Source organism: Rhinolophus hipposideros (genome assembly GCF_964194185.1).
Source record: "Rhinolophus hipposideros genome assembly, chromosome: 6".
Lineage (NCBI taxonomy): Eukaryota > Metazoa > Chordata > Mammalia > Chiroptera > Rhinolophidae > Rhinolophus > Rhinolophus hipposideros.
In genome coordinates, this window is record NC_138052.1 from 95,415,751 (window position 1) to 95,430,734 (window position 14,984).

A 14,984-nucleotide genomic window follows, 5' to 3' on the forward strand; every position below is an offset into this window, starting at 1 on the left:
AGCTACATTACGTTCAGAAGTCCTTGTGGCTCAACGTGGCTTAGAACCAGCATCAGATACCCACCGAGGCTAGAATTTCACTAAGCTATTGCCACTGGTACAAGAAGTGGCGAGGACTTCCCAACACCCACTCTCTCGTCCACTGCGGGGTCAGTAGCATGGCAGAGCGGCCCCTGCACAGCTGCCAAGAACTGGCTCGCAGCTTCAGCTGACACCAGGAGCCAAACACGAGTCAGCACTTTAAGACAAAAAGGATCCACTGTTAGCTGAGCACGCGTGAATGGATACATTTACTGACCCCTCCCACACAACTACTCTGCAACTGCCGGGACCGCTTCTCTGAGGATCGGGAGCAGAGGTGGTCTCTCCACTCTTGGGCAGGAAAAGCCCAGGGCTTGGAAGGGCCAGTGAGTCCTGTTGCAGAGATGGGAAACATAAACTGAGCGATGGGGAGAGGTGTGGAGGCCGGGGCTTGGGGCCGAGCTACATCAGGGCTCCAGAGCCAGCCCAGCCTCTGCGAGAGTGACAGGCAGGGATGCACTGGAAAAAGACAAGGACAAGTGTGGGCTCCCGACGTGCAGGCAGCTGATGAGAGAACGGGCGGAAGGGGGGCAGCGGAAGTCAAGGTGGGTAAAGACTGCCTGGCCACTGCCTTGTCCCCTCAGGGTCACATCCACAGTTGGGGTGGAGAAGGAAGACATGCCACTATGCTGCGGCCACACCTGACCTGGTGTTCTGCCCCACTGATGTCTCTGGATTGCAACAGCAAATGTTAAGCTGCGTTTGCGTTTTCCAAAGACACACTGACAAGCGCGGAAGCAGGGCTGGGAAGATGCGTCCAGATGAGGGAACAGTTTATTGGGAAATGCAGGCAGAGGAAGCCCACTCACCAGTTCCAGTTCTTTGTGGGCGTCCAAGGCGGTGCATTCATGCTCAGACCTTTCTTCCACTCTCTTCAGGATGTTCTGAGCACAAGGGAAGTCTGCATTAACTTTCACGGCCCCGCCTGCCCGGCCTGCCCCCTGCAAAGCGACCTCCCTGCTGCACTGGTCCACACAGCCTTGTTTTGCTGCGACAGCCACTACAAAGAGCCCTACCAGGTGACAATAGAGACAGGAGGACAGGCTCAGCTGGGATGAGGGTCAAGCATCCTGACCCAAGCTTTGCCCGGCTCTAAACTGGTAAGCACATGGCAGTCTGCCGTGAGGATTAACCGAGGGCCTTGCTGGGGCCGCGATCTCACTGGACAGCCAAGGTCAGAGCAAAGGAGGCGACCCGCGCTGGCGGAGGGGCAGGTCCTGCGGTAAGGACCGTCGTGCTGGGCCAGCCCTGTCCTCACACGGCGCTCACTGCAGGTAACCCAGGCTCCCTCTCCTCTCCTCTGGGACTGTCATCTAAGCCAAGTCACCGTTAACCCCAAGGCCTTACTAACGTTGGTCTTATTGACCAAGTATCTCTTTTCTAATTGTTATATTTTCTTGGATTATCAGAAAACGATGTTCACATTGCCTTCACTTCTAAATGACAGTGTCTGGCGTTGCTCTTCAAACTGCATAATTTCTGTCTCCCCGTCCTCGCCGTGCCCAGATTTTTGGACCTGCTCTTGTCTACGAAGGAGGTCTGGGTGCATCTGAGCTGCCCCACGCGACGGCTGCCCGAACACTGCTGCTGACCACCCAGCCACCTCAGACACCTGGATCACGGGCATGTCTTTTCCCTCTTCACACAAAGCGCAGCATCTCCCCTGAGCGCGACCAGACCTGGATCACCGCCAACTGTGATGGGTCTCAGCGGCACGTCCCCGGCCGCCTCTGTGTGGTTACCTGCCCAGCCTCTGCTGGCAACCAAGCCAGAGACCTGTCCTCCCAGATGCCTCCTCCCCCCCTTCGCCAACATGAGGCCACCAAACCCTATCATTAATGGTCCCCCTACTCCCAAATCAGCATGGTTCAGGCTCCACCTTTTCTCATTGGAATAGCACTCCCATCTGACCAGTTCCTGCTCGGGGCCTCAAACAGGATGGCCCGTGCACATGACCTTCGCACTCCTCTCTAGGAGCCCCCGCCCCATAGCCTGCCTTCTGTAGTGACTGGCGGTTCTGCCTGGAACACGCCCCCCGCCGCACCCCTGAAACATGCTTCTCTGACACCGCTCCACCTCCTTTCCACCGTTGTCCTCAAGACAATGCTCACGTAAGTCTTGAGCTTAGTTTTGTTGGCTTTCATCGTATAAAAGTTAAGAGTTTATATATCATATATGTTCTTTCCCATAAAATTTCTTCATTTTTTTCCCTCTTCCTAATTAGGAAACGTTAGCGTCTTCTGCTCAGTTTTTCCAAGTTAAAAACATCCAGACGCACTCCTTCACTCTGCAGTGTCCTGACGTGGGTCTGTCCTCGCTGTTCTCCGGAAGCGTTGTCGCCCGCTCCCCGGGCACTGCTGCTGTGACTCAGGTTTCTTTGGTTTCAGCCTCTGAGCCCTTCCTCCCCGGCTCCACCTCTCCTCTTTGATACCCTTCTCCTGTGGAGCTAGCAGCCATGGCCTTTGGTCTGACCTCTGGGCGCCCCTCCCTGTGACTTACAGGTCACCATCTCAGCTTGCCTTCTCCCCACGCCACCCCCAGCTGTGGCCAGTTCCACATCAACCTCTTCATCTGCCAGAGGCCAGGTGTTTCCCTGTGCACAGCACATGCAGCAGGCACAGGGTCTCCAGCCGCCTTGCCGGGAGCCCGACTCCTTGGAGACCCCCTTTCAGGACACTCATCCTCTGCAGGCCTCCTAGGCTCTGGCTCTCTCGGTCTCCCTCCTCCTGCACCCCTGTTCCTTCTGGGGCACGGTGTGTCCCAGGACTGGGTCTCCAGGCCCATTTCTCTCCTTTCTTGGCGGTCTCTTCTATTAAACGCCACCCTGTCCCCACTTCTCCCTTTGACCCTAAACTTGGATGTTCAACTGCTCAAAGTCATCTCAACCTCAGCCAGTTCAACACCGACCCAGACTGCTTTCCCCACCTCAGGGAGCAGCACCATCACCCCTTCTCCCTCTTACTCCACAGGAGCAAGTCCTCCCAAGGCACTGGTTTCCTTCCGGGACCCCCCACTCTCAACACCAGCCAAGCCATCCTTCTTTCTCGAATCACTTCCTTATCCTTTCTCCCATTTCCACTCTTGCCCTCCTGCCCATCCATCGCTCTCCACGTGGCAGCCACTGTGTGCTCTCACAAATGTCACTAGATTGGGTGACTCCCCGCCACACTGAGGATAGAGCCCAATGTCTTCTGTGGCCCCGACTGGCCCTGCCCACATCTCCACACTCCCTCCCGTCATGTTCCCTGAGCTCACCTCTGGCCTCTCTGTCTGCGAACCTTGCGGCTCCGGGGCTTTTGCACAAGCAGTTCTGTCACCTGAACAGCTCCTCCCTGGCCACCAAGTCTCAGCTTAAATGTCACTCATCTGAGACTCCTTCCTGATCCCCCAGGTGACAGTGACCAGGAAGTCCATCTCTATCATGTTACCCCTGTTTCTTTGTCTTCAGGGCCATTACCACTTCCTGGTTGTCTATGTTTGTCACCTCCCCCCCCTCCCGGAATGTGGCTCCCCAGGAGCAGGGGCTGAGTCCACAGCTGCTTGGCACACAGCAGGAGCTTAATTGGGAATTGCGGAACAAATGGACTTTCTAGAAAGCCAGCAGGGAACCGAATGTCCGAAGGAAATGGTCTTCAGCCACAGAAACACACGTAAACCCCATGTGCCTGTGGGGGGAGAGGCAGTACCTGGACCAACAGCTTGAGGCGTGTGATCCTCTGGAAAGGCAGGATGAGGAAGGAGGAGAGGGGCAGCCCCTTGCACTTGGGGTCCAACTCCAGCTGCGCGATCAGCTCTCGAAAGGCTGCCTTCTCCTGGCTGGGGACACAGACACAAGAGTCAGTCTCTAGCTCACAGAAGGCGTCCATCGGAGCCACTTCTCACCACCCACAGCCTTGTAGGAACCAGACAGCCCACGGGCACCAAAACCGCATCGATTCATTTATTTCTCTTTTTTTATGGAAAATAAACTGTTCATGTACGAGTCAAACGACAATGGTAGCTTCACATGCCTGGCCTACGAAGGCTTAGCGAAACATGCTGTGTGTGGGAGGGCAAGCATTCTGTGTGTGGCCAACTCTATGAATCAGACGCACAGTTCAACGATTTACCCAGCAGGAGCCCGCGGCAAGGTAAACCCACGGACTGACAGGCAGAGGCAGTAGCAGCTGGAGGCAACTGCCGGGGTCACTGCGCTATTCCTGCCAGCTGGGGGGCATCTGCAGACAGTGGGAGGGGCTCCCCGGAACTGCCACTGGAGATGACACGCAGCAGGGACAATGGCACTGCCTGTCCTGGGGCCCCGACCATCTGCACTCACAGGCCACACCGGTGTACCCTTGGGCACTGCGACATCTAGATTCCTGTCTCCTGTACACTTGTCTTCTCAACGCCTGTCCTCAGAACTGGCTTCTGGATTCCCTCCAATCCCAATTTCCAACCCCAAATGTAAAACAGCCAACCCCCCGAATACTCAAGCTTTAAAACATCCACAGAGGATGACATGGTTTGATGGAAAGGCCCAGGGAAATGGAACGATTGATGCCACTGTTCGGAAAGCTCTGGAAACTCCCCAGTCGAGGTAGGAACACATCACTGGTTACACTGTCATAAAGCCCAGCACAGAAAGGCAAAGGATTAGAAAGAGGCAAGTTAACTGAAAAATTATCTCATCAACCAAAACCCTGAGAAAGTTTACGAAATGGGCAGATTAGCAAGAAATTCAAGGGTGTTGCTGGGTAATCACCAAAAAGATATCCTTTCACCCATCCCTGCCTTTGCCTCTAGTTCAAGTCACTTTCCTGACGTCTTGGGCCTGGAGTTGTCCTCTCGGCCTCAGACCCCCTTTTCTAACCTCACAGAGCTCTGCACGGCCGCTCTGGGCACAGCTGCAGTGGGCGCCATGGCTGACCATCGTGGGCTCAACGTTTCTCTAGTGACACTGAGCCCCTGGGACATGCCGGCCTTGGATACTGTCTTGGGAAAGCGAAAGGTCCAAGGAGCACAGCTCAGCGCCCATGTGACAGGAGTGGCCCGAGCCTGACACACTCACAGCAACTGCTTGTAGGTCCTCTCCTGATAGGTCTGGTTGCTGACATAGGTGATGTACACGGAGAAGTGGTTGGCCGCGTAATGGTACACGATGTCACACACGTCCGAGATGACGATGTTCTCTTCCATCCGGTGCTCCAGCTCCAGGAGGAACCTGCAGGAGGCCGTGGCTGGGTGAAGGATGCCTGGGTGGAGACTCGGGACGTGTATCCACCAGGCGCTTCCACGTGGACCCACCGACACACCCGGCAGGATGACATCCGAGCACGGGTGGCAGATTTGGTCACATCGATTATTGTTCAGGTTTTTAGGTAGCAATAGCATTAGGAGTATTTTTGAGAGAGAGAGAGAGAGAGAGAGAGAGAGAGAGAGAGAGACAGACAGACAGACAGACAGACAGACAGACAGACACCTTCTCTCTTTTAGATCCACACTGAGGGGTTTACAGGTGAAATGAAATGATGATGGGAATTTGCTGAACCTAGATGCCGAAGCTTAGGCTCGCTATACTGGTGTCTCTACTCTGCAGATTTGGAATTATTCCTAATAAAATATAAATAAGTACATACATAAATAAAAAGACACTCCTCCTTCTAGAGAGGGTGACGTGGCAGAGGCCGGTGGGGTCTCACACCTGCTCTGATCTCAGGTGCTCTCACCCTCCCGAGTCCACTGCAAATGGGAAGGTGGGGTGACAGTATGGGGGACGGCCCTGTTTGGGGGGGTCCACAGAGAGCCAGCAGCTCTGCCACCTCTCAGTTTCAGATCTGAACACTCAGGGTCGGACCAGATGGTCCAAAAGCTGAGTTTGGCACTTTTAACTGCAAAACCCCATGGCCTGCAGTGAACGTGGTAAATGATCTTTCATCCTGACACTGTGATTGGCGTTCACTCCTTTGCAAGAACCAACGAATGCTGATAAGCACCCGCACACACTGTGGCAAACACCATCCCACCGGAGGAGAAGAAGCATTAGGGAAGCGCTGTGCTCTGCACCGGCCCTCAGAGGGTCTCAGGGCCCTGCACGCTCCAGGCCAGGGCTTCACCGCGTCAGGCTAAACAACAGTTTACGCGGCCACCCCGCGGGTCATGACAGTCCGCCTTACACACCTGCCTGACCGAGCGGATGGCACGGAGCACTTATGCTGACGGGAAGGGACCTGTAATCACGTCCAAGGGGCCGTGACTGGCCACCCTGCTGGGAGGGGTCGTGGACCTCTGGGTTTACACCTTATTATAGAAAATTCCACCCAAGTGGAGAAGCCCGCGTGGCAAGCACTAGCCACCTCCTTCAGCCGGGCCCCATGCGAGAAGAGTTGGGAAGCCAGGCCCCCCAGGACCCGAGCAGGGGGCTCACCGCTCGCTGACGGCCATGACGTCGAGGACGTTGGAGAAGAGGATGTGCGCCTCGGACGGGTGCAGGATCTTCTTTAGCCGCTCGTTCTCCACGAAGTGGGACACCAGCAGGCTCAGGCTTTTGTAGTAGGAGGCCTCGGAAGTGACCAGCTCAAACATGGCCTGCGTCCGGACACCACGCAGAGCAGACAAGAGGAGACCGTGGTTAGCACCAAGGACTCGCCCCCAGGAGGGCGCCTGCCCTGTTCTCAGACAGGGACGCAGGGAGGCTTGGCGGGACTCTTATCAGTAATAAAAAAGGAAGCTGACGCTGAGGTCGTGTGGAAGACGGTGCCAAAGTGACCGTCTGCCTGAAAGGCTCAGCAGCCAACCCTAGAGAGAGTGCTCCCATGGCCTGCTATAGTGAAAACTGGAGACAACCTCGTGTCCAAAACACGGAACAAGGTAGCAATGCCAGAGGTCGGCCATATGTCACAGCCCTGAAGGCTGCTAAGGGTGACAGGTCCTGGCACGCGGGCTGTACCGTCACTACTAGGGGGACTCCCATGCCTCCATGCCCAGAAAGATGTCTGGAAGGAAACAAGCCACAATGTCAACCACAGGTACGGGGCAAAGGGGTGGAATTCAGGGGTGACTTTTCCTCTTTCCTCTTTCCTCTGAAAACTGAAAAGAAACGAGAACATATTATTTCTTTCATGGTCTGCTTTTATAATGTGATTGATAAAGCAATTTTCATTTTGCAAAACAGAGAAAGAAATCCACAATCAGATGAACTTTTGGGAGCACCGTGACTTTGTATCATGGTGATTAGCTGATTAGTGAGCCGGTGAACAACAACACTCATCGAAGCTTGGTTCTCTCAAGTGCCCTCTGCCAAGTGCGGGCAGTCGAGCCTGGCTCACCACCCCCTCACTCACAAGCAAACCCAGGACCCTGCCAGAGTCCATCTTCACCTTCGCCATCACCCTCTGCTGTTCCTCGACCTTGGGCAGATTCAGGTCCCACGGTGGCTGCCCAAAAGGGACAGCAAGGTGGGGTGAATTGTGCCCGCCCCTGAAAGCTGTGCCCAGGCCTGGCGCCTATGAATGTGACCGCATTTGGAAAAAGGGTCTTTGCAGATGTAGTGAAGGGTGTCAAGGTGAGGAGAGCAAGCTGGACTGAGGGTTCAATCCAATGACAAAGGTCTTTACAAGAGAGAGGTGGAGGGAGACTTGACCCAGACACGCCGGGAAGAGGCCACGTGACGACAGAGGCAGACATGAAGGGACACCCGGTGCCACCAGAAGCTGGAAAAGGCAGAAGGATTACTTGAAGCCTTCGGAGAGAGTGGGGCCCTGCCCGCCGACGCCTTGATTTAAGGCTTCTGACCTCTACCACTGTGGGAGAACACATCCCTGTTGTTTTAAGCCACCCAGTTTGTGGTCACTTGTTACAGGAGCGCCAAGAAACCCACACAGACAGACGGGGGAGAGAGAGAAAAGCAGAGAACAGTGACGAGCGCAGGGGACTCTGGCCCCTCCCCCCGTGTCCTGCCCACCCCCATCTCACTCCAACCTCCCCAATGTCAGGAAAGCTGGTGCTCCAGGGATGGGAAGGGGTGGGTAAAAAGAAGGGGGGCGGGGAAGGGAAGGGGGAGATGAGCTGGCACGTGTTCCAAACATACCAGGCTCCTCTGTGTCACGGAATCCTCACAGGTCCTCCAGAAAAGACAAAAACAGAAGCTCCCATTTTACCAAAAGGAAACAGGACATAGAGGTGAAGTAACGCTCCCCAAGTCATACCACTGGCTGTTGGAAGGGCAGAGATTCACCCAAGGTTTTTCTGAGTTCGAGCTCTGCCACGACCCCACCCTGCAGTGTCAGACCGCCGGCAAAGCGTGGCATCTTGGTCCCGATCTCCGGGGGGCACAGCGTCAGGGGGCAGCTGGGCAGAGGCAGGCGGCCTTTCAGCCGCTAACACGCAGAGGGCTTGGCCTGAATCCCTGCTAATTGGTACTGGCTGAGCCCATTCACAACACTCACCCCCTCTTTCTCTGTTTGTAGGCAATTAGTCATCTGTGAATTTTAGTTTTCGAGGGTGTTTCTCTTCATTGTACATGTCAAACTATTTGCCGCATCAATGTGGTTGTCTTTTCCTTATCAGTATTGTTTACTCTCAGTCATTCAAGCCTTTGCACGGCAGTGTGGAGCTGATAGGGATCCAGGCCCTGATCGTTATCCATCCATCCATCCATCCATCCATCCATCCATCCATCCATCCATCCATCCATCCCACAAATGTTGACCAAGCACTGGCCTAAGCACCAGGCATTCAATGCTGAATACGGCGAACTGCAAGCGGCAGCCAGAGCCACATCCCAGGGGAGTGGAGACAAGGCAGATGGGAGGACAACACCCCAGGGCAGGGGCCAGAGACGCCACGGAGCAGAGGTGTGTGTGAGCGTGTATGTCTGTGCGTGTGAGTGTATGAGTGTGTGTGTGTGTGTGTGTGTGTGCTACTACAGGGAGTCCCCCTGATAAACCAGCACCTGCATCCCCACCCACAGCGCCCCGCGTCCCCACCATCGGGGTTCACACAGGGCTGCTGTGTCGGGAACACTCAGGGAGACTGAGCGGAAGTTTATGAAGCACGGCTCGGTCTCCCAGGGGCCCTCCGAGCGCCTGACTATTCCATTTGACACCTGCCAATAATCACGTTCCTCCTCCTGATTTTCCGCCTCTGCGACGACTAAGCCCACTGCAGTCTGGGCTCTTGGCGAAGGGTGACATCCTCCGTGTTAATGGCTCACAGATCAACTCTGGATGTTTCAGAGAGGCCAGTCCAGGCTTTGCCATTGGCGAGGGCTGTGACGGGCCTGGCCTCCACCACAGGCAGTGGGGCAGCAGCGTAGCCAAGGCTTTGGCCTTGGGGTTAGCCAGATCTGTCCTGAGAACTCCTTCATCCTGCTAAGCCGCAGTTTCCGTACGTGTAAAATTGGAACAGGGGAAGGCGCTCGGCCTAGAGCCGGCCCATCTCAAAGCACCGGCAGGCGGCAGATGTCTGGGGTCATTATCTATCCGGCCTCTGGGCATTGTCCTCACAGACTGTGCTTCATGGACGGTGCCCTGGCCAGAGGGATCGAAGTGGGCCTGTCTCAGGAGGTGACAGTGGAGCTGATTCCAAACTAAGACCAGAAAGCCCATTCCTGGCACGGGCTCAGGGCTCGGAGAGGAGGTGGAGAGCAGGGGCGGTGGGGCTGGCAACGGGCTCCCATTCACATTGAGTCCATCCCCTTTGATGGCTGCTCAGCCGAGTGGGCCAGAGCCACACAGCTTTGTTTTCACGAGTCCGCGGAGGGCTGCTGTTCCTAGACTCTGAACGTGTTCTCATGCTTCCCAACCTGGCATGTGGACCAGAAGCCGTGCCCGTCTCCCCACCGGCCTCCCTCGCCAAGCTCAGGAAGCACTGGAACATATTTTTCTCAGTAAATTTAGATTTTCCTCCAAAAGAAGGAAACAACACATCCGAAGAATCACTGGCACTCCAGCTGGGACCATCACCGTGCAATGTCTCAGATGATATGTGGGTTTAGCTTCAGCTGGTGAGTGTCTCCCCCTCCTTGAGGAGTCCAGACTTCTGAGACTTCAGACCCCAGGTCACCACCGCACCTGCTGCATGGAAGACACCCCAGAGATACACAGAACCAGGAACCCTCCTAATGCAGGACAGGCCATGGGGGTTTCTTGGGGTTCAGGGATCTCAGGTGGCCTCGGGGCTGGAGTGGCGCAGAGCTAGGCCTTCCCGGACCACCCTGTCCGAGCAATGCATTTGAAGAAACAAAGGAGACCCTGACCCATCAGCAAGGGGGGCAAAAGAGGAAGCAGGGCCACCAGGACCAGTCCGGGGGGAAACACCGCCTGCCTCTGTGGGAGGGAGGCTGACAATCGGTCCTATGGAGCACGGCACTGCTCCTGAAGCACTGTGTACCGACCCGGAGTTTCCTGTGATTGACACAATTCACTTGTGTTGTATGTCACTGTGCAACATGGGCCCTCACTGTCCGGCGCGGCAAACTCCCCCGACCCGCTCTCCACATGCACCCCACGGTCCCACTGGTATCAGTGCATCCTTCCTCCAGCGCCAGCAAAGCTCAAGGCTGCACAGCTCTCTCCCTCGCTCCTTACTTTCACTGCCTCCTTCTCATAGTTCTGGGTTCTCTGGGGACCCCTGCGTGGTGCTTTATATTCTGATACGGTTTCCGGCTTCCCCCGATCTCGGTGCTAATGGCTCACCACGGTCTTTGATGCTGTCACCTTTCCTTTATTAGGGTGCTGTTGTGCGGGGTGACTGAGAACTGAAGCTGCATGTCACCTCGCCACACTGTTGTCGTCTGGTGTGTCATCAGCACAGCACCCCACACCCCCAGGGTCCCAGGGAGGCCCTGTGACCTCCACCTGAGCCCCAGGCTCTTCCTAGGACCAAGTGTCCTCAGTGGGTCTGAGCTCCCATCTGAGCGGATGAATGGAACAGATCTCAGGTAACCCGTGCTTCCCACCTGTCATAGACTGAATTGTGCCCCCCAAAGTCATATGTTGAAGCCCTGACCTCCAACGTGACTGCATTTGCAGATGGGGCCTTTGAAGAGGTAATTAAGGTTACATGAGGTCATAAGGGTGGGGCCCTGATCCACTGTGACTGGTATCCTCGTAAGAAGAGGAAAACATACAAGAGATGTGCACACTGAGGAAAGGCCATGTGAGGATACAGTGAGAAGGTGGTCTCACCAGACACCCACCCTGCCAGCACCTTAGTCTCGGACTTCCGGCTTCCAGAGCTGTGACAAAGAATGTCTGTCGGAGGTATTCTGTCATAGCAGCCAGAGCACCACCTGAATTTCCACCCAGCTCCAAGAACATATTTTTCTCAGTAAATTTAGATTTTCCTCCAAAAGAAGGAAACAACATATCTGACCCATCCGACCAGATCACGGACTGGAGGGTGACCCAGGGCGTCCCTCCTGACACAGGACACACAGCTCTCAGGGAACCAGGCAAAGTCGGACATTATTCCAAGTTGCCGTAAAGGAGGTCCACGACCAGAGTCAAGAGGAACGAGATGTTCTCGCCGTGGCCCCTGTATCACTGGGGAGGCTTGGACCAGACTGACGACCATTCACCGATAATCTGTAAAACAGCATGTGCTGCTTCTGAAAAAATTGCATTGGGGAGAAAAAGACTGTTTTGCCAGAACTGCTTGTTTACCGAGCCAGGGCCGCTGCCCGACTTGCATAGAAGCCCACATGGTGGCCCTGGCTTCTGAGAAAAGAAAAAGCTTTTGTTGCGAAGTCAACCGAGGAGGCAGGAGGCAAAATTCGAATCTGTCTACCATCCGAGGATTTTGGGGTTCCACTTAAAGGAAAAAGCAGGGTAAGTTATGCATATTCTAGAGATACGTTATTTTAGCGTAAGGTCTGGTGCACAGACATTGGGGGATCAGGGCTTTTCAGGCGTGCATGTTTGGTTTCGGGGGTTTAGTATGTATTCCGTGGAGTATTTCAGCCTAGTGTTGTTAAAAGCTTATTCTAGGGTGACATCTTTCTCTAGGGTGCATGTCTGACTGTCCAGCTGCCAGATCTGTGGCCTTACTCCGTTCTGTCTGAAACTCGTCAGAAATAGGACAAGGCCAGTGTAGACTGGTTCTGCGGCTACGTGCTGCCATGCTGCCCCTTTGCCAGATCGATGCACCCTTCTCTCCCCAGTGTCAGAAAACTCTTAGCTGCCATTCTCGCTTAGTCATTACACTCCTGCCTGAGACATATGGTCGGATGTGGCACTTAATTGGTAAGTGGTGGCCATAACATCCTTGTTCTCTCCACCTAACATGCGACTGGCATAACGCGAAGTAGTTCCAACGTGTCACCTCACTTGGTCCTCAAGACAACTCTGGAGGTGGCCCAGACTGTCCCCACTGGGCAGACTTCAGTGCTGAAGCCACATAGTCCATGAACGGCAAACACAAAATTGCGTCCCCACCTTTTTACTCCAGGGCTCCGTGCCTTGACCTCTCTCTATGAGACGACCTTCCACACAAGCACTGAGGTTTTCCCGTGAGCCCAGAGGCCAGTGGTACCAGGCCAGTGACCCATGTCCTCACAGGTTGGCCTGCTGGTGTTTCTGTAGGAGTCCCCTTGCTCTCACGCTAGGCTCTCACACATAGGCTCTTTCCAGGTTCTTAATCATCTTTTTAGCTTTATGTGGTGCTTTCAAGTAGGTGTTTACTGGTAAATTTGTTTAAGGAACACCTCTAAACAAGCACTGAACTGTGAATCAGCCCTGGTGTCTGGTTGATGGATTATACAGGTGGTAGTAACGCCCACCGACTCCTAACTTCCACCCAGTGGCTCAGCTCTCAGACCCCTCTGCCTCCCGGTCAGTTTTCACTTGGCCTTCATCCTTCCTTCCCGGCTCCTGCTGGTCTGGATGTCTGACATCCATGGAGGGCTTACTAAGGCCTGGCCCCTGGTGCAGCAGGTATAGCAAACGCAATGCTCCGAATGTGTGCTCCGCACCTACTAGGAGCTGGGGACTGCCGGGCACTGGGGACCCCGAGATGACAAGCCCTGACTCTGGTCTGTTGCAGATCGTGGGTCAGGAGACCACACACCAGGAGCCAGGGTCTACGTTGCTGCCCAGCCATTCCTGGCTCACCTGCTCCACAGACTTGTACCAAGAGCCACCTGCTTCCTGCAGCTGGGCTCGATGCTGGGGACACAGATATGCTGTCACCGAGGATGCAGCCCTGAGAGCCTGAGGCCGCCCAGCGCTCAGGTAAGCTGTCTGTGCTGGGACGACCGCATGGCCCCCCTCCGAAGGGTGTCAGAGGAGCCAGAGAAAGGGGCGGCCAGGCCCTCCCATCAAAGGCCAAGCTGCTCTCTGCTGGGGCCTTCAGAGTCCTCCCGTGCCAGCAAAGCCACCCTGGTGGACTCGTGCCCCCACTCGGCTGGACCGTGCTTCCCCCATCATCCGACTGCAAAGGCACAAAGCTGTCGTCACTTCTGTGGCTAGTACAGGAATTCATGCCCCACAGGCATTAGGGTGGAAAGAAGTAACTCCGAAAAGGCTTTTAGTCAAGAAGCCTCTAGAGTATCTTTCTTCTTCCACAAACTAGAAGTGATGAAGTCCGACCCCACACCTGTGCCCTGACCTGCTGCAAAAAATGCAAGGAGGGCCTCGGCAGTCACATGGGGTGACAACTACCTCCGGGCATTGCTGTGGGACTAGGGGTCATATATTAAATGTGAGCCATGTATGCACACACTGGGGGGGCCTGACGCAGCCCCCAAGCACCAGCAGCCCAAACCCAGGCCTCCACAAGCTCTCACACGTCCACGCACCAAGTATTACATTTTCTTAAGATGATCTGATTAATAAGATAATACAAAACAAGTCCATACTAACTAAAATAGGTAAGCATTTTAAAAGCCACACGCTTGCCAAGATGCTTAGCCTCACTCACTGTCAGAGAAACGCAAATTAAAATCACAAGGAACTATAATTTACAGTCTAGCACATTTGTCAAAATAAAATTGCTCTTTTTGAACTTTCTATCAGGTGCATAAATTACTTATCCAAAAGATTCATTTTAAAAATGATAAATGCTAACTTTGTCACTTTGCTAAAACAGTTAACAGCTGCTTGCTTTCTAAATCAAATAGAAAGGCGCTTTCTGGTGTTTGGGGCGATGGCAATTGCCCACCTTAAATCAGGGGGCAAACATCCCTGTTCCCTCCCAGTGTGGGACTAATTGGCTGACTTGTTAAGGGTTATCCTAACAGAACAGTATGTACGATTCAATAAGGGTTGGTAAATAAAATAACACTCATAATGTAATTTTTCAATAGAGACATATCATATGAAAAATCTGAAGTAATTTCCTTCTAAAATGGACAGTTTTCTTTTGGTAAAAAAACTAAAGTACACTTAAGTTCTACATTGTGAAAATATGTGGAAAACCAACAAAAGTGCAGCTCTGGTATCAGAGATGGAGCAGACTCGGGCTGCGACTTATACCATCACTGGCTACAGCCCCTGGGAGGACCACACAGGGCACCTGCCGGGCTCCCTCCCTTCTCGTCCCAGGAGGACAAAGCTGGAAGTGCTGTCTGGCCATGCTGGGGCGGTGCCGTCACAAGTGCCAGCTGGGCAGGACAACCCACATGAGTGTATGTGTGTCCCTGTTTCCTTGGAGACACTCAAAATATCATTCCTTGCTCATTTTTCAAGCTCTGCACACCCAGCTCACAAGATTAGGGGCTGTAGCCAGTCTGTCTTTTTCTATCTCCTTTGCAGAATCCTGATGCATGCTGGGGACACAATCCATGCCAGCGGCCAAGCGACTGCTTCAGATACTGTGCAGGGGATGGCACCGCCAGGTTCCTGTGTGTCTCCTGACACCAGTGACACCAGTGTCAGGAGTGGTGAGTATTGAGTGCTAGCCGATGTTTTGTCTGTGGCAGTGGC

At 54.2% G+C, this 14,984-nt stretch overlaps 1 protein-coding gene across 4 annotated transcripts in view; it reads right to left on the reverse strand.

Annotated features, from left to right (window-relative positions):
* Positions 1-14,984, reverse strand: part of NGEF (neuronal guanine nucleotide exchange factor) — a 95,830-nt gene that overhangs the window by 7,262 nt on the left and 73,584 nt on the right. For all 4 annotated transcript variants that reach the window (XM_081051778.1, XM_081051780.1, XM_081051779.1 and 1 more), the window contains 4 exons: positions 6,488-6,648; positions 5,132-5,284; positions 3,768-3,897; positions 891-965 (listed from right to left, as the gene is read on the reverse strand). In XM_081051778.1, coding sequence (XP_080907904.1) covers positions 891-965; positions 3,768-3,897; positions 5,132-5,284; positions 6,488-6,648 — 519 coding nt within the window. The remainder of the gene's footprint in view (positions 1-890; positions 966-3,767; positions 3,898-5,131; positions 5,285-6,487; positions 6,649-14,984) is intronic.